This window comes from Alligator sinensis, unplaced genomic scaffold (assembly GCF_000455745.1).
Source record: "Alligator sinensis unplaced genomic scaffold, ASM45574v1 scaffold311_1, whole genome shotgun sequence".
In the NCBI taxonomy this organism is placed as follows: Eukaryota; Metazoa; Chordata; order Crocodylia; family Alligatoridae; genus Alligator; species Alligator sinensis.
The window spans coordinates 334696-352288 of NW_005842355.1; the positions used below are offsets into that span (position 1 = coordinate 334696).

The 17593-nt window shown below is 48.9% G+C and overlaps 1 protein-coding gene across 4 annotated transcripts in view; it reads right to left on the minus strand.

Moving 5' to 3' along the window:
• Positions 1 to 2933: 2933 nt before the first annotated feature.
• The window catches only part of SNX33 (sorting nexin 33), a 16275-nt gene continuing 1615 nt past the window's right edge, over positions 2934 to 17593 (minus strand). The window contains exons 2-4 of one of the 4 annotated variants that reach the window (XM_025210543.1): positions 17403 to 17518; positions 15578 to 16919; positions 2934 to 4099 (exon numbers count right to left, since the gene is read on the minus strand). In XM_025210543.1, the coding sequence (XP_025066328.1) occupies positions 3846 to 4099; positions 15578 to 16919; positions 17403 to 17518 (1712 nt within the window). In that variant the 3' untranslated portion in view covers positions 2934 to 3845. Of the gene's footprint in view, positions 4100 to 15577; positions 17545 to 17593 lie in introns of those variants that run through there. The other 3 variants (XM_025210546.1, XM_025210545.1, XM_025210544.1) reach the window with 3 other exon arrangements.

Here is a 17593-nt window from a genome sequence, read left to right on the forward strand (position 1 = left end):
TTGCAGAGATGCCTGACTGCAGGTCGTGAAGGCCTAGAGATGCCCTCTGGCCTATAACCATCCAGCAACAAGAGCTGTCCAGCAACTGGCAGTTATCCAGAGGGAAGGAGATCCTATAGAGCTGGCACTCTATGCATGGTCTGTTTTCCCCTGGAGACTGTACCAGAGTTATCTGGGGTCCCAGTCACCCAGCAGAGACCACCAGCATGCTAACAGTGGCACCAGGAGCCTGCCCTACTGTGCTGACTGGGGACTGTGCCAACCTTGACTCCCGCCTATTAGCTGGCAAGATATCCCCTGTGCTGGGGGAGGGAGGGAAGATTGTTGCCTAGGTCACACTCCTCTTTCATTGGGCTTTCTTTGCTGGCTGAAGGGAACAATAGGCTCCCTCCTGCCTGCCTGCCTCCAAAGAGAGGGAGAGCACAGGCTCATTGTCTATTGTGTTCTCTCAGAAAAGAATGGGATTGAATAAGGGGCTGGGATCCACAGCCTCCACGCAACATCTGGTTTCAGCATGTGGCAAGGACAGAGCTTTCATCTGGCCCCTCCAGAGCCACAGCATCACACAACTCTCTGTCCAGCTAGGATACAAACAAGTTGTTAACCCTCCTAGGGCATTAGCAGCACAAGACAAGTAAAGAGAGCAAAGGGCAGCCTACAGCATAAGGGGGTAACACCCCACTCTGGCCCTTGGGAGGTTATGGTACACCTAATCCAAGCCACACCTCTCCCAGTAGGAGGCACTCTAATTGTGTGGCAGCAGGAAAGCCATACAAAGTTGGACCAGGCCCGTCCTGTTCACCAGCAATGCTGCAGGGAGTATGAGGCAGCACTGCCGGTGCTGGAGGTAGCTCAGACCTACAGCAGTCAAACACCAGGCAGGAAGCAATACAGAGGAGCTAGCAACAGGTCCTCCACAAAGTCCCATCCCAGCCTCTCCCAGCCCTATGTACCTGGAGGGGGGGTTGCCAGGAAGGGTGTCAAACCCCTGTGGGGACCATAGGTGCTGGGACGGCTCTGGCTGTGTGGCTGTAGCAGAGTTGCAGCAGGCCCACAGCTCAGTGCCCAGCTTGTACAAGGGCTCTGCCTGTTATCTAAAATCAGGGAGAAAATGCAGTTCTTAACAGATGAAGAAATGTGAAGGTACAGACCAATCTCCTCCTCCCCACGAGGGAGAAGGGGCAGCCTACTACATTCCCAAGCATGTTATTCTTTTAACAATACCCAGCTGGTCCACATGATTTCCGTTCTATTTTTAACCCTGGAATAACTCCAAACGGCCTAACATCTCTTCTTGGCTGTCATTTATTTTTGATGTTTCCCTTGGAAAAACAAGGCCCACGCGCTGGGCCTGTTTGCTTTCCCAGCCCAGTGTCACGGTAAAGGCTCTCCCCCTATGAACACACACAGCTCTAGCATGGCACCTGATCCCTGAATCCTCCCTGGTTTCCTCTGCATCCACAGCCCCTCCCTTCCCAAAATGCTGTTTAGGTGCAGACAGTACATACGCTCTGCCCTTGCTGTGTGGGATGGCTCATTTAGGGTTCTACTTTTCTTCTCTCCCTTTGCCCCCACATTCTGCCCCCTCCAATAAAGGGTTAACTTTAATTCACGCTCCATCCCTCCAGCCACTTCTTTGGCACCTGGTCAGCCCCCACCCCAAGCAGGCATATATGAAGCCTCAGAGGATTGTTTATAAAGAAATAAAGTATGTATAAAGTAGAGGAAGGGGGAAGAAAACCCACTTCAGTCACTGAGGGATCTCCCCAGCTGCAGAAGTATCAGTCCATTGTCTAGAGTCAAGCTGCTCCGTCAATGTCTCTTGACCTGACATGCGGGTTTCCGGGAAGGTCAAAGTACAAGCCAACTGCCCTTTGCCAGTCTTCATAGGATCTGTATAACAGCAGGGAATGGGGTCATGGGGTGGATACTAGCAAGACTCTGCATTGTCACAGAGATTGAAATGCTCTCCTTGGCATCTATAAAGCCTGGGAGATGAGCAGCCTGGCTTCCCCATACCCAGCTGCCTTGGTTCCTTTACCCCAGCAGGAGAAGAAGTTCTTCAGTAAAGTGCCTATAGCCTCAAGGCCTGATTTTCCAAGGGGCTGAGCAGCTAGAGCACCAGCTGAAATCAACAGGAGCTGCACACTCAGCATTCTGAAAACGAAGCTTGTATTGCCTAAGTGACAAACTCAGTGATGTGAAGAAGCAGCCAATGATAAACCAGGATTGCCCAGGAATTACAGTCTGAGGCCTAAAATGGTGTTGAAGTCTGAAAAGGAGGGAGCCCACTCATTGCAGAGGCAGGAACAGGACAGATTTGCCTAAGCCAAGTGCGGGTGAGCTCAACCAACAAGGAGCTTGTGTTCCTCTCTTAAGGAAGGTTTTGGGGAAGCTGAACAGTCTGGCTCTCTGTATTTATTGTCAGCACAGAGGGAGCATATGGAAAAATAGATGAAGACCCAGCTTAAGGGTCCTGGCAATTTCCCAACACAGCCCTTGGCACCAAAGAATTTGAACATCTTGGCCCCTCAAGCACTCATCAGCGTTAGTTGTTGCTGGGGGCAAGAGTGAAACCTGCAGCAAGTGAGAAGCTACCAGGACTAGTCTTCTGTCAAGAGTACATCAGCCCAGTGCTGGAGGAAAGAGGAGAATGAGCTATAGAAGTTCTTCTATAGAACCAGCAGAGATTGGTGTGTTTGATACAACCAAGTGTCAACCATTCTGGTATCCTAAGTACATGTCTTAAATGCTGGTGCTACATGAGAGATGAGCAGAAAGTGGGGGAGAAACAGCCAAGACAGTGTCATGGCCAACATGACTTTGAGCAGCTTCAGCTTTGCAGGGATAGTGGGGAAAGCAACTCCGGCTGGAGCTGAAAAGCATAGGAAGGTGTAGAAGCAGAAGGGACAACAGGGCTGTATTCATCTCACAGTCATGCCAGTGTAAATCTGATGACTACTGAGAAACTACTCCAGATCTATACCCATGCAATCAAGGGCAGAATCTAGCCCAGACCCTCTTACTGAGACTGGTAGGGACTTTGAACCTCAGCAGTCAAGTGAACACTACATTTTTTTCTAGAGCTGGCCAAAACTGGAACCATATTTGTGCAAGGATGTGCCTAATGTGATTTCTTTCCCATGGACTCATTTTCCACAAAAGGTGAAATTTCTATGTTGAAATTTTTATTGCAAACACTATGGAACATTTTCAGTAAACAGACACATCCGACAAAGATTTGGAACACGATTTCCATCAACATTTCTATTAAAAACTTATTGGTAAAAATGTTGTGGAAACATTTGTCAAAAATGGAAAAATTGCCATAATTTTTTCACAAAAAATTTTCAAATAAAGGTCATTTTTTTCCATCAGAAAAGTTTTTGGTGTGCAAATTTTTGACCAACTCTACTTATTTTCCCTCTAGACTGTAATGTATCAACCTCCCTACTCTAGTGGGACATGTTTCCAAAAGCTACAACTTACTGCAAAACCAGAGATACCAGCACCACAAAGTCAATGTCTGTTCCCTTATGAAAGATACCCATGTCTTCTCCACAGTCTCTCAGAGACAGAATCGGTGGAGGGGTCCAGCTATCAGGGAAGGTAGCGGTATGATATGAGTCAGTCGGACATGAGTCAGTTGGAAGACATGAATGTAACATTCCCTGCAGCACCTCAGCTCCAGGAACATGGAGGAAAGCCAAATGGATTTTGGTCACTAGCGTTATGAGTTTCCATTAATTCTCAGTTCACCTCAAACAGAGGTCTGGAGGTTCCAAAGACAAAACCACATGAGTTCAGATGAAGAGGGATTAGCCAATGCATCAAGTCAGAAGGCATTAGAGGTTGTCGTACATAAGTAAAGTCCTCTCCAGCTGCTGGCTGACTCTCTGGTAGAAGATGATCTGCTGTTTTAGGTAGGACTGCATCATTCTCTTGAAGTCTGCCATGCGTCGCTCGTGGAAGTGGTTCATCTCAGCCTGCAGGGAGAAGCCGACCACACGGCAACGTTTCCGAATCCCATCTGCCTCATCCTGATCCATTTTCCCCTCATCACTCATCCGCTGACTCTCTTTCACCTTTGCAAAGGCTCCTGTTAGGAGGAAGGATGCAAGATTCCCAAGGTTACTGAGATGTATACCAGTACTCCACCTCCTCATGCTATCCCATGCCTTCCTTCCATCCTTGCAGAGAAATAAATGCCTGTGGAGAGCAGAAAAGGAGCCCCAGCTGTGCCATACTCTGGTTCAGTGGCTCTGAGCTGTCAACGGAGCCAGCTCTTTTCCTTCAGATTCACATACATATGCCTACACATTTCTCTGATACTAGTAAACCATCCCTTCCTCTGCTGAGCAACAGCAACGACACCCTCCCACTTCTGTAGTCCTTTCCAGTCTCCCCAGGCATCTGAGTGAAAACAAGCAGCTGTACAAATTGCATCAACCCTTAGCCTGTCACTGTGGGAGTCACTCTGTCTCAGATGGGAGTGGACCGAGTGTTGTTCCTCTGAACATGCCAAAATTCAGGGAAAGCACAAGTTCATCCAAACGTCCTACCAAGAGATCCCAGTGCCGGTACACAGGCCTGTGAGGGGGTTAATCTAGGAGTGAACATTGAATGGTCTTTTTCTTCAGCTCCCGCAACAGGACAAGGAAGGGGCCATCTAGGGATCTGTATGCAGTTGAAAAGTAACAATATTCTAGCACTGTTTGTTCCAGCTTTTGAGGATTAGAAGCTAGATATTCATCAGAGAATAACAGTTGGCCCCTGCCACATGGCTAGATCAACATGTGCTAAAACCAGCCTGTCCACAGCTGGGTTTAACAACCAATGTTAAATGATGTCAGAGCATAGAGAGGCCTTAGAACCAGCAGATATGGAAGCAGACGGATTATCTGGAGATTTGTGTCGTATCTCCAGTTTTGCTAATAGTTTGCTGAGTCACTTTGGCAAGTCACTTCACCTCACCTGACATACTGTCCCTATTTGTAAAGAAGAGGTAAGAATTTTTACGCTCCTACTTAATATATTTGGAAAACTACTGACAAAAGCTATATAAAGCCCAATTATATGCATAGATCATAGACTAGGGAAAATCTCAACAATCCAGGTCACCAAATCTGCTAGTAGATGCAACAGATTAACGAAAGAAGATGGAGAGAGAATGATATAAAACTATATTCTGTCAGAGGTATCTCAAGGCACTGGACAAAACGTAATTGAGTTCTAGCTGTGCAATGATCATGTAGATATGAGAGGTGCATTTTACAAGGGCTTATACACAGCTCCAGGCCTCTCCATTGGGAACAGGGGGGCTGGAAGAGAAGAAAGGCATTATTACCTATTTTATTTAAGGGGTGGAGAGCCATAAGCCATTTTCTTTATGCTGCTTCTTCATCTTTGTGTAAAATGACATGGGACTTTTATCTTCTACCTAGATGACAGGTGGGTAGAGGAGAGCCCAGTTTAGATGTTCATAAACTCTCAGGCCAGAAAGGGACCGTTACAATCACCAAGTCTGGCCTCCAGCACCACAGAGTCCATGGGACCTCACATAGTGATTCCTATGCCCTGTCTAGTTCAGCATCTCTTCTGTGGGACAGTCCAGTCTTCTAGCTACAATGGCTAGGGACGGAAGTTGCACACAAACTGGTTTAAGTGATCAGAAACTGGTTTAAACCTGTAACAAAATAGAAGTTCAGTGCACATAAACCAGTTTCAAAATGGCTGGATAAACCTGACTGAATGATAAGACAACTTAACTAATTTAGGTCAAACTGGCTTATGAAACTTCTATCCCAGCCCCTTCCTGGTCCAAGTTAAATCATAGTCCTCCACCATCCCAGCATTTTGCAGCCCTGGGCTGGGCTGTGCTGTCTGCTCCAGAGAGCAGGGCTGGCCCTGCCCCTCCGCTCCCTAGCTGGAGCAATGAGGGCTGACTCCCTGCCCACCCCACCTTGGCCAAATCCCTGCTGGGATCCAGGGCCAGGAAGGGGGTTCAACTTTCCTTCCCCTGAGTACAGAGTTGCCTTGCCCTGCTTACTTAGTGCTGGCTGAAGCTGGGGATTACAAATCCTATGGCACCTAGAATCAGGAAGAGGAAGCGATGTGTAACCCTCCAGAGTCCTGCTACTGTGATTGTGGACCCCCAGAGACCTCAGGAGCAGAAGGAAGAGGAAGCAAACACACAGCCCATGCTGGCTATGTGCCAGAGAGCTGTGCTGTAGTGCCCTCTATCTTCTGGCCTGAGCCACTGCAGGCATGGGTTGCATTTCCTGAATCAAAAGTGAATGTCTGTTCATTTGCTTATTGATTCAATCCTTGCAGCTTAGATGAACCTGCAAAAACTGAATCAATTCAGCGCCAAACTCTTCCACCATCTGTGACTCTTGAGGACAAACACAGGTCAGGTCATATACCTAAATAAGTGACTTCATTGTGCTTCTTGTAGGTCTCACCACTATGCAGGCCTCTCAGGACTTGCCTAAACTAATTCTTAATCATCATAAGCTAAACCAGTAGTGCTCAATCTTCTGGTCCCATGTGCCAGCATGATCTAGCATGCAGAGCCACATCATCCAGTGTGTGGGGCTCCCTACAGGTCTGGAAATTTGGCAACAGGAGAACAGTAATTAATTCTACCACTGCTTCCCTGCTGCCAAATTCCCAGACCCCTAGGGAGACCTGTGGGCTGGATAACACAGCTTTGCAGGCTGAAAGTTGAGTACCACTAAACCAAAATATGGAGTTTAAATCGGTTTAACCTAGGTGGTTGAAGAAGCAAGTTTAAGAACTAAGAATCAGTTTAAGTTAAGTCCGTGCAACTTTCTCATAAAGGTTTTCTTCCCCTGATTTTATAGCAGATACACTCAGCTCTTGTAATGAGGTTCCTCAAGGCAGCAACTTGCCTTATGTTAGACACACCTCACTTGTGTACACTTGTGGTGTATCCACATAGCAATTATCTCAAAATCAAAACCCAGGTCTTACAACAAAGAGTCTGTGATATAGAGAGGCCAAAAACAGATCAGGAGAGACAGTTTAGTTCAAAAAGAGGTGTGCTGACAGAGCAGTGTCCATGACTGAAATAGCAGGAACTCTTTGGTATAAAAAGGATAAATTTGGAGATTCTTTTCATTTGCCTTTAGGGGTGTGTTTTCAGCTACTCCACACCCAGGAAAGCTAACATTTTGTGTTTATTTTTAAATGAAAACTTGAGTTTCCCACGGAGTCAAGTAACTCCAGGAGCTGAGGCTTTGTGAACAGCACGAGGCATCAACTCTTGCCTGTCAGGACTTAGGTGCATCATCAGAGCCTTGCAGGGTCTGGAGGAGGTTTGGAAAGTCAGGATTCAGGTGTCTGGGCAAAGCTGAATGGAGGAAGCTTGCACAGCATCTATGTCAGGGGCGGGCAATTATTTCAGGCAGAGGGCTGCTTACCGAATTTTGGCAAGATGTCAAAGGCTGCATGGGTAGTTCCGCCCCTTGACAGATGCCCTGCTCCCTGGTCACCATCTTATGACCAGGAGTACCACCCCCCTAACCCCTGACCTTTGCCACCAGAAGTCCCTCCCCTTGCCCCCAGTACTCATTTCAGCATGGGGTTTTGCAATCTCAGAACCATAAAAATACTAAATTATATTCTAAAAAGTGATCATCTACAATATTTTTGTCCTGATTTACATGCGTTTGTGTAGTGTACGCAGAGGTGACTGCACAATAGCTTAAAATGAAGTCTTATTCTTGTATATTGTGGGGAGTGGGTATAGGTTTGTGGGGGCTGTGGGTGTGTGGGGTGTGGGTGTGCATGGTGGGAGGGTGTCTGGGGTTTGTGTATGGGAGTACGATGGGAGGCCTAGGTGCACGTGTATGGAGGGCTGTGCATATGGGACTCACCCTATGAACACGTGCATGCACACACACACACACACACACACACACACACACTCTGCCCCTGTGCCTGCAGACAGACAGACAGACACTCTGCCCTGTGCCTGCAGACACGCACATACTCTGCCCCTGCGGCTGCCAACACGTGCGCACACACATACACACCCCTACCAGCGTGGTCCCATGCTCTGCGGTCCAGGGGTGCAGCCAGGAGCCAGTCACAAGGTGCTGGAGCAGGGCGGGGGCAGGAAAGCAGGGAAGTGGCTAGGGGTGGGCAGGGCGGGGCTGGGCTGCTCAAGCCTGCAAGCCTAAGGGCTCCCGCTGGGTCCTACTGCCCCTGACTCCAGCCAGCTTTGACAGGGAGCCAGGGCAAATAAATATTAATTTACTAAATTTTTTAGGGGCTCCGCAGGCCGGATAGAATGGCTTGGCAGGCTGGATCCAGCCCGGAGGCCGTATTTTGCCCGCCCCTGATCTGTGTGTATAATGCCTGGCTCCAGAAAGTGCCATTAGGAACCTAAGCTGCCCAACTGGAAGGGCTGAGGACAGGGGTGTCAGACACCTACCTTATGTTGGGCTGCAGGGAGGCACCTGTCTCAGAATCTCAAACACTCGAGTGAGGTCCCAGCCCAAACTGTTTCTCACAGCCGCCCTTTTTATCCAGGAATGCAGTGGTCCTAGCCTCCACACAAGGCATGAGAAACCCAGGTCCAATTCCCTCCTCTGCCTGAAGGGCTCTGAATGGACATTGCCCACTGCCCCAGAGTGCCCTGACCACCAGGCTACAGGCAGTTATGGGGTGGAAGGGGCACGTGCCATCCCCCCTGTTGAAGCTGTCACTGTCCTGGCATGGAATACTTAAACACAGATGAAGCCACAGAAAAAGAGATGGAGACACTGAACATGACTGTGTAGCTTTGTGGTGAGGACAGCTGCATGGAAGAGGAAGCCCCGAGTCCCAGCCCCCGCTCCAGTGAAGACTCGACATAAAATCCTTCAATATTCACTGGAGCAAGTGCTGGAACCCAGATCTACTCCTGTAAAGATGAGCTCCCCACCCACTAGGCTAGAGAGTCACAGTCTCTATCACACCCAAGAAATAGGGAATGACTCCAGGCAAGCAGACCAAACTGGGAGAAGGTTCTGAGAATGCCCTGCCCCAGAGGAGCTGACATGCTGGCGGTTAGGGCAGTCAGGCGAGTGGCTGTGGGAGCAAGCTGAGCTCCCCTCAGGTGGAGGAGGGAACTGAACCCATGTCTCCCACATCTTGGGCACATCCTCTACCCCACCCACTGACCTACTGGTTAAGGACAAGGAAAGGGGCATCACCACTGCTTCCTCGGAAGCCTGGGTTTTGTGGGGGGAAGACTGAAGGATACCAAAGGCCATTCATATTTTGTGGAGAAGACAGGTCCAGAACTGCTGACAAATCTATTACTGTTCTTTCATGAAAACTAGCGTGACCCATATTCTCCCTCAATGTCATGCTTGCTCTTCCTCTCTGCGGAGACCCTGTGTCAGAACTTGCCACAGGATCCAGCCAATTTGCTCCAAAATTTAATATTTCACTTCAAAAAAAACCCGAAGGCTGAAGTTTGCAAATCTACCCACGGGAGATCTGGATTGTATCCAGATCCATTGAAAATCTATGCTGAGATTTTCTAAGGTCTTTGGTTATGAAGAAAACCTAACCAGAAACAGTGTGCCATTGTCATCTACCTGAGTCTGCTGAAAGTCTGAACTCCACTCAGGGTGAATTTGTCAGCTTTTCTCTCATACTCCCATGGAGACTCTTACTTGATCAGGTAAAGGCATACCGACACTGAGGTGATGGGTGGACAAATGAAACTTGTGTTTTCACTGCAGAAAAAGGATGGTATTGTACACAGAGGCAGCTACTTTGATGCAAACTCCTAGTGGAGGCAAGGGATTGAAGATTTCACCACAGGAGTTAGTTAAAGTAGACTGCAAGGGAAAATGGATTATATTGACCTCAATTCTGTGCTTCAAGATAAAAAAACTAGCTATGCTTTATTTTCCTAGGATTTTAAACTATTGTAGCTATTTCAGGTTAACTAGCTCAATAACAAAATACACCTGTGTTTGCAGTAAAGACACAGGCCTATGTAGATTGAGCCCAAACAAGACTGAGGGGGGAAGTCAGTTGAAGATTCATTTGTGCCTCTCCACCCATCCTAGAGGGACAGCATGTAACTACAGCCAAAATCACCTCACTAAGCTACCCCAGACCAGATCCAAGTCTGCAGCCTCCAGACAAAGACCCAGACCACAAGCACCAGAAGGAAATTGGGTGTGAAAACTGAATCGGGTGATTCTATTTCTAGGACTATATGAATGTGTGACAGGTGCCCTCTTCCTCAGGTAACAGCTAAGAGACATACAGTGTAAAATAACACCAAACACTTTCATATTGAGGCTATAGCTATGCTGCCACCCAAGGTGATTGTGGCAGGGGTGGGCATGCTCAAGGTAGCTTTCATCAAGCTAGGCGAGGTAAGAAAGCAATGAAGACACAGTGACCAGACCTTAGCCACTCCCATATGCACTCAGGATCCCCCTGCTCCTCATACAGGCCATAACAAGGCCGTGTCATTGTGCCAGGCTAGTGAAACAAAAGCTCTAGGTATGTTGAGCCATGCTGCATTCATTCCTCTCAACTACAGAGTAACCACAGCCTTAGATCCTCATAAGCACTTTTTTGTCCGTCCCCCACAGCAAGATTTATTTGGTCTAGTCATAGTGAAATCCTCCAGACTCCTGCCAAAGGCCACCCATTTGCAAAAAGGTACCTAGTCACTGGGAACTGGGGAGTCAGGGACAGAAAGACATGATGCCAACCACATCACTCCCTTGCATGCCGCTTGCTATAGAATCCATGGCTTATTAACCACTCTAGCCTAATGAGCCACTTATGGCTCATCAAATTTTTTTGGCTTCCTCAACAACATAGACTCAGTGTGATTTACCACTGAATCCTCTATTTTAATCAGAGCTGGGAGAATACTACAAAGGAGCGTGCATGAACACCCCGTGATCCTTCACTGAGAGATATTTGCTGCCCATCTGTTTAAAAAAACACTAGTCCTTCTGCTCAGGGAGGCAGAATCAGCACCCTGAGACTTAGCTCACCCATCGTACACTGTGAATGGTCAAAGGGAAACAAGCTAAGCCTTTGCGCAGGGCAATGGAAGCATCCCCAATAATAGACAGATTTGGAGAAATCCAGGGGTAAGAAACTAACCAGCCACATTCTCACAGCTGGGACTCCCCACTCCAATGCCTTATACCTCGCACAAGGTAGGTGCAAAGTGTTATCACATCACAACTGTCACTTTGCATTGGGGTAAATACACAAGATGCAAACCAGGAGGATGACGCCATTATTGGCAATAATTCAAGCAGGTCTCATTTTAAAGGCCAAGGATGAGTGATGGTGCTTAATGTCCAAGTTCAGAGGGCCTTCACAAGGGGCTGCGTTATTCATTATTTAAATGACACCAGTGCCTAGAGACTGATGAAAGCCTCATGGCACCAAGTACTGTATGCACATGCAGCCAACTGGCAATCCCTGTCCCAAAGAGCTTGCAGGCTAACTAAACCCTTCAGGTCAGAACGAATTCCACCTATTAGGTACATAGGTAGACTTACGTGCCTAAGTGTGATTGTATTCCACCCTGTACGAGTAATACAAAGGGTACCCGAGTCACCTTCCTCCTTCTTGCTTTTTTGTGGCTTATTCTTAAGACTAAGGTGACAGCGTGCCACACAAGTAGATATATTAATGAGGTGGAACAGAATTGCACTTAGGATTCTAAGTCCACTTTGGTGCCTAAACAGGTGGAATAAAATCAGGTCCTTCTTGTGCAGATACAAATCTTCCAATTTCACTTTAGCCTTGAAGACTTGTACTAAAAGACAAAGCTTTTTCCTTTCTGACTCCTAGGACTTGTAAACTTTGTCCATCTTAGAGGCCACATTGTAGCTAATTGACCTCCAATTTGCCTGTGTGAACTGAGTCCTTTTCCAAAATTGTGTGCCAGAGTAACTGAGGGCGCAAAGTCGCATCCGTTTTCAAGCTGATTACGTGAAACAAGTGGACACCACAGGGCAAACCCTTCTCCTTCTATTTAAGAGGGACTTATTTCAGCTTAGGTCAAATGCGTTCTTAACTGATTTAAACAATATCCAAATCACCCTCCTTAAGACGATAACAAGCGCAGCCACTCAACCTTTTTCACCAGCTTAACCAACTCATGATAAACTCCCACCTCAATAGGACCTAACATGACTGTCAGTGCAAATGCTGGCCCTCTGCAAATATTTATTCTTGGCTAGGGCTTACCACAAGGCTCAAAAGAAAATGACACAGAGATAGGAACGGGTCTGAAGGTCGGAATCAGCCCTCTAGTGAACCGTGCCCAGGAAGGAGTGTCTGTGGTGTGGCTAAGTTAGTATTTACAACTGAGGGTGCTGGAAACTGCCTAGCTTGGGTTCCACCAGGACAAAGCCTCCCTGGTGGAGACAAGGCTTTAGAGCGTGGCTAATACTCATACAAAACATTTTTCTTTTTTTTCTTTAATTCTGTTCACAAAGAATTCAGCTTGGCGGGTTTCCTGCATTCCTCTGCCCTCGTTCTTTAGCACCAGGACCATTGGCATGAACACAGGATCTCTCCTCACAGACAGTTTCTCTTCACCCCTGCTGAGCACTCCAGCTATGAGGTTATCACCCTCTGCGTGACAACACAGAAGGGGAAAGTAGAAGTCCCTCAGCTGTCCCAACCAGGGGATTATAGCTCCCGGTTGGTAAGATGTAACAGAAACAGAGGAGCTCTTAGGAAACAAGACATTCTAAGCCAAAACCCGCCCTCAGCTACACCCGAGCAGTCTCACTCTGGGCAGGTTCTGGCCCCATATTCATACGGATTTCCTTAGTGTTATAAAAAAAAAGAATGGAAAAAACTACAGGAACTCTCCAGGGCTAAATTCCACTCTGAAGCAAGAGCAGCAGAGGCAGCTGAGTGACACCAGGGTGGGACTTGAGCAGGATTGTTTCTAAATAAATGCCATTACCTAGGTCTTCTGTGTGGTGCCAGCAGCACCCCAAGGGGGAGATGCCACCATCCTGACCCAAGGAGTAGTAGCTAGGACCTTCACTGCAGTAAGAGCTACTCACAAAGCAGCCACTTCTCCATGTGAAGATGGCGCTTGGAGTTCAGTAGGACGCTCCCTCGAAAAAACATGCCTATTTTCCTGGTCACTTGCAGGCCAGGTGTGACTGAGACCCTTCTGGTAAGGTAGTGAGACAAGTTAAACCGGACCCACCCACAAGCCACAGCCTGTCTGTGTGCGTCACACCTGACTTCCTCCCCACAGTGGCATGGTAAGACACCACCTGACTGCATGCCTCTGTTGCCTAAACCTTTCCGTCACAAAATATTTGCCCTGGAGAGAAATAAGAGCTGGATTCTCTTGCCTACCTCCTCCCCTGGGAGGTGAATAGCAGGCTGGGGAGGAGGGAGAACAACTCCACAGAAAGACAGTCTCTTGGGCGCATATTACTTGGGGAAAACAGCCGTTTTCACCTGGGCAAGGGAAGCATGTCTGTGGCACCTCAAACCTGGCCATCCTGGCTCTCCTTCTCTACACCACAGGAGCTTCCCCTGCCACCTCCCCTCCTCAAAACATTCAAATGTCTCGTGATCATTAGGCGGACATGACCAGAGGAAGGAGCCTGGGGCAAATAGCCTGGATTCTGCGATTAAGAGATGGCTTTTCTCCAGGACTCACCTTTCCACTGCTGGGCAAACACATTCGCAAGCAGCGGGTTCCCAGATGCAGCTCACTCTCTCACTGTATTTGGTGAGTACAGGGTCCACTCGGGACCCTGCTGCTCCAGCAAGCCCCATGCTCTGCTGCCGCCATGAGCACCTCATTAGTAAACCATGGTGCTGTGATTAGTGTTTCATTCCCCAGCTGTGATGAAACAAGGTATCTCCAGCTCCGTGGCCCAAAAGGCCATCCAGGCTCTGCACTGATAGGCAATGACTGACTTTCCAGAACAGATTCTAAAGGCTAGGGCTCTCTGAAGAGGGCTGTGGTGCTCTCCAAGGAGAGGTAGGCAAAGCACCAAGGCCTTCCTGGAAGGCGTGTGGTCACATCCAAGGCATGCTGAGAGCAAAGTGACAATGACTGTCCCTGTCTACCCAAGGTACCTTTCTTGCCTCAGGCCATGCACTGGAGCAGAGGGAAAGGAGTCCTGAGATCCTGCCTCAGAAACTAGCCTTCACCAAGCCAAGTATATAGTGTCACATCATCCTTCAACTCTGCACAGGCAGGGAAAACAGGTTTTGCCTACCACTGGATTTCACTCTTGTCCTTGAACCGTGAGGAAGAGCATAATTAACTAATGTCTCATTATCTTCTGGAAGGCAGTCATGCCTGATCAGGGTTATATGGCGATTCCTATCAGTGCTCACTCAGGAAAGTCCCTGGCAGAGCCACGTTTCTGAGCAAAGAACCGATCACATAGCTCCCAAAATGCAGTGGGCTTCCCCTTCTCAGTTTGGGTGGGAGGGAAGGAAATTAGACCCATGTTGGATTCCTCACTACAGTGGGATAAATGTCAGGCTGTAACGTGGTATGGCAGAAACTGTAGCAAGGGCACTAGGCAGGCACACTTCTGGCTGACTGGCAAGGAGGATTTTGGCCTTCTCCCTGGCCCCAGAGATCCCAGCCAGCCTCTTCAGTGGCTGTGTATTCCAAGAGGACAAACACAAGGCTGGGGATAGCAGCACCCAAGTTCTGCTGCTAATTTACCATGCAGTCCTGGGGAAATCACCAAGGCCCAAATTCCCTAAAGTGTCCTCTAATTCTGTGGGTCTGCTTGGGCCTTGCTTTCAACCTAATCTCATTCAAGTCAGCAAGGACCTGGGAGACTCAGCACCTCTGAAAAGCAGAAGCTAGAACCCAAAGACTTAAGACACCTAAAATTAGGGGTCCCTTTGGAAACCTTGGCCTGGGCAGGGCAGCAAAACGGCTAAGGTGTCCTGATGTGGTTCCAGGGGCATGAATTCAAAGACTCATTCTGGACTCAGGCTGAAGGCTGCCTCTAGTCAACTCAGTTGTGAATGGGCCCCTGGTCATTTAGGCAAAGAGGTAGTCAAAAGTGCTGCTAACTATATGATTCCCTTGGGAACCATTGGCTATAGAGACTGGTGTATCTTACCTATGCCAGCCTGATGGGTCATTAGGCCTGAACAAACCTTGACTTTGAAGCCTTGGGCCCTAACTTCTAGGGTCTCAGGCTCTCCAGCTATAAAATTAGAGCAATGACATATACTGGTGCCACAGAGAAGCTGGGAGTATTGACTAATGGGCGCATAGCACTTTGAAAGGCATAGCACCCCAGAAAGGCTAAGAACTTAAGATCCTCTACAGCAGGCCTTCCATCATCACACAAACTTCTGTCTTCAGAATCCACCCCTGACTCCCACTCCCTGACCTGCAAGGACAGAAAACGAACCTGCTCCAAGTTTAGGAGAAGGCCACCTCCAAACAACTCAAGTGTTGTCAGTGCCTTGGGTAGCTGCTTGGCTGGACAAGTTTTGCTACATTATTACACAGCAACCTTTGAGAAAGCCGCATCTCAGCATGGCTTACCTTTTTGGAGGTGAATAATGTCCGGAAAGTTGGAAAGTAGCCCCTGGTATAAGGAGAGAGTGTCCAGCATGAGGAAAAGGTCATTCTTGGGCTGCTCAGCGAACATCTCCCCTACAGTCTCGTATGTCTTGCCTGTGTGGGAGATGGCATTGTTGAGGGCATCCGAGCTGTATGGTGGGTCCATCTGGAAGGAGTGGCTGATGGCTTGGAAAGCATTGCCCAGCTTCTGGAACTCCTTCCTGAAGCCTCCCAAATGCTTGCGGACCAGCTCGGAGGCCACATTGGTCAGCTGCAGGACACTGTCATCCATTTTCTTGCTGAAGGCCTTGAAGGAGTCCACACGGTCCTCAACATCCTGCAGGTCCTGGTGCTCCGTGGGGATCTGAAGAGATTGCTTGTCATCACGGCAGGTGAGGAAGTGCTGGAAGCCCTCATACTGGGAGAGGACGGGGTGGCTGGTCATGTGGTCCATCCACAAGATCAGCCTCCGCTTGCGCTTCTCGATGAAGTCCTCCTCAAAGCGCCCGGTGGCCTGCTTCTCTGGCAAATGGGGCACCGAGATCACTGTGAACTTGTGCAGTAGGCGGTTGTACAGCCAGTCAAAGTGCTTGTACCGCCGATAGACTGGGGTGGTGATGTTGCTGGGAGTCAGCTTATAAGAGATGTAGCTCTTGATGCCCTTGAATTTGGTCTGCTTGGTTGGGTCTTCCACAGAGCAGATGAAAGGGTGTGGATTGGCCCTCCATTGGGGGCCCTTGGACCCCATCTCAATATAATAAGCCTCAGCAATCTTGGACATAAGGGGCACGTCTCCTAGGATAAAGGCCTCCACCCCCGAGCGGACAAAACAGGAGAAGCGGTTGAGGTTCCGCCCTACCACACTGCCCCTCTTGGAGGAGCTTATGCTGTCCTGTCTCTCTAGGGCAGGCTTGGGTCGATAGCCAGCGTTCTGGCTGGGGTACACTGCAGGGTACTGCAGGTGAGGGGAGGGGTGCCCATTGGTGCCAGGGCCACTACTGGGCTCCTCCACCACCGTGCAGCCATCGTCCCAGTCATCCCAATCATCGTCGTCGTCGTCCTCAAAGCTGCCCTGGTTGGAGATGCTGGTGTTGGGAGGGTGCACATAGAAGGAGGAGTCATGTCCAGGAGAGCCAGCTGGGCTGTTTGAATAGTCCGTATAACTGGAGCTCGACCTGGACCGCAGGATCTCCACGTAAGAGGCAGGGAAGAGGCCAGTCTCTCCTCGGCTGTTCTTGCCCTGCAGCCACCCATCCAGGGAGTTTTCACTGAAGATCACCAGCTCCTCGTTCTCCTGGATGCTGATCTCCTCTTTGTTTTCACTCTGGAAGTTGTAAAGTGCTCGGGCTTTCAGCGCCATAGCTGTTTCCTGCAGGACTACGCAACTCAGCCCTTGGGAACAGGCAAATAATCGCTCAGGTACTTAAACAGCTCCTGGCAGAGGAGGGCACCGCACACACTCTCTTTATGGCTTAAAACCTGGTCCCGAGCTGTGGGAAAGGGCTGAGTTGATTTAACCATGCAGTAAAAATATGTAGTCTAAGATGTAACTTTCAAGGTCTAAAAATGCCAGTGAATCTTGAGGACTCAGTTCCTCAGTCCCAAATGACATTCCTGGGGTGCGCAGACATGCTCTGCCCCTCCGTTTAGGTGACATAAGCCTCCGTCAGACACATCTGCAAACCCCTCATGTCCCCACAGCTTTGACTTTGCTGCCCGCACCGTCCACCTTCTCGGCTTGAACTCACATTAACCAAAAAACCCAGGATCCTGATCAGCCAGGAGCAAGAGGCCAGACTCCCCTCACCTGCTGGAGCTTTCTTCTCAAGGACTTTAAAAAGAAAAGCCCAGGTTCGGCCTGGCCTCCTTGCCCACCGAGCTGCGTCTCCGGCACGATGGCGAGTGGCGGCACTGGCAAAAGCCCTGGAAGGAAGGAAAACAAAACACAACCTTCAGATGATCCCAGCCCAAACGTTTGGCAATCCCTTCGGAGCGGGG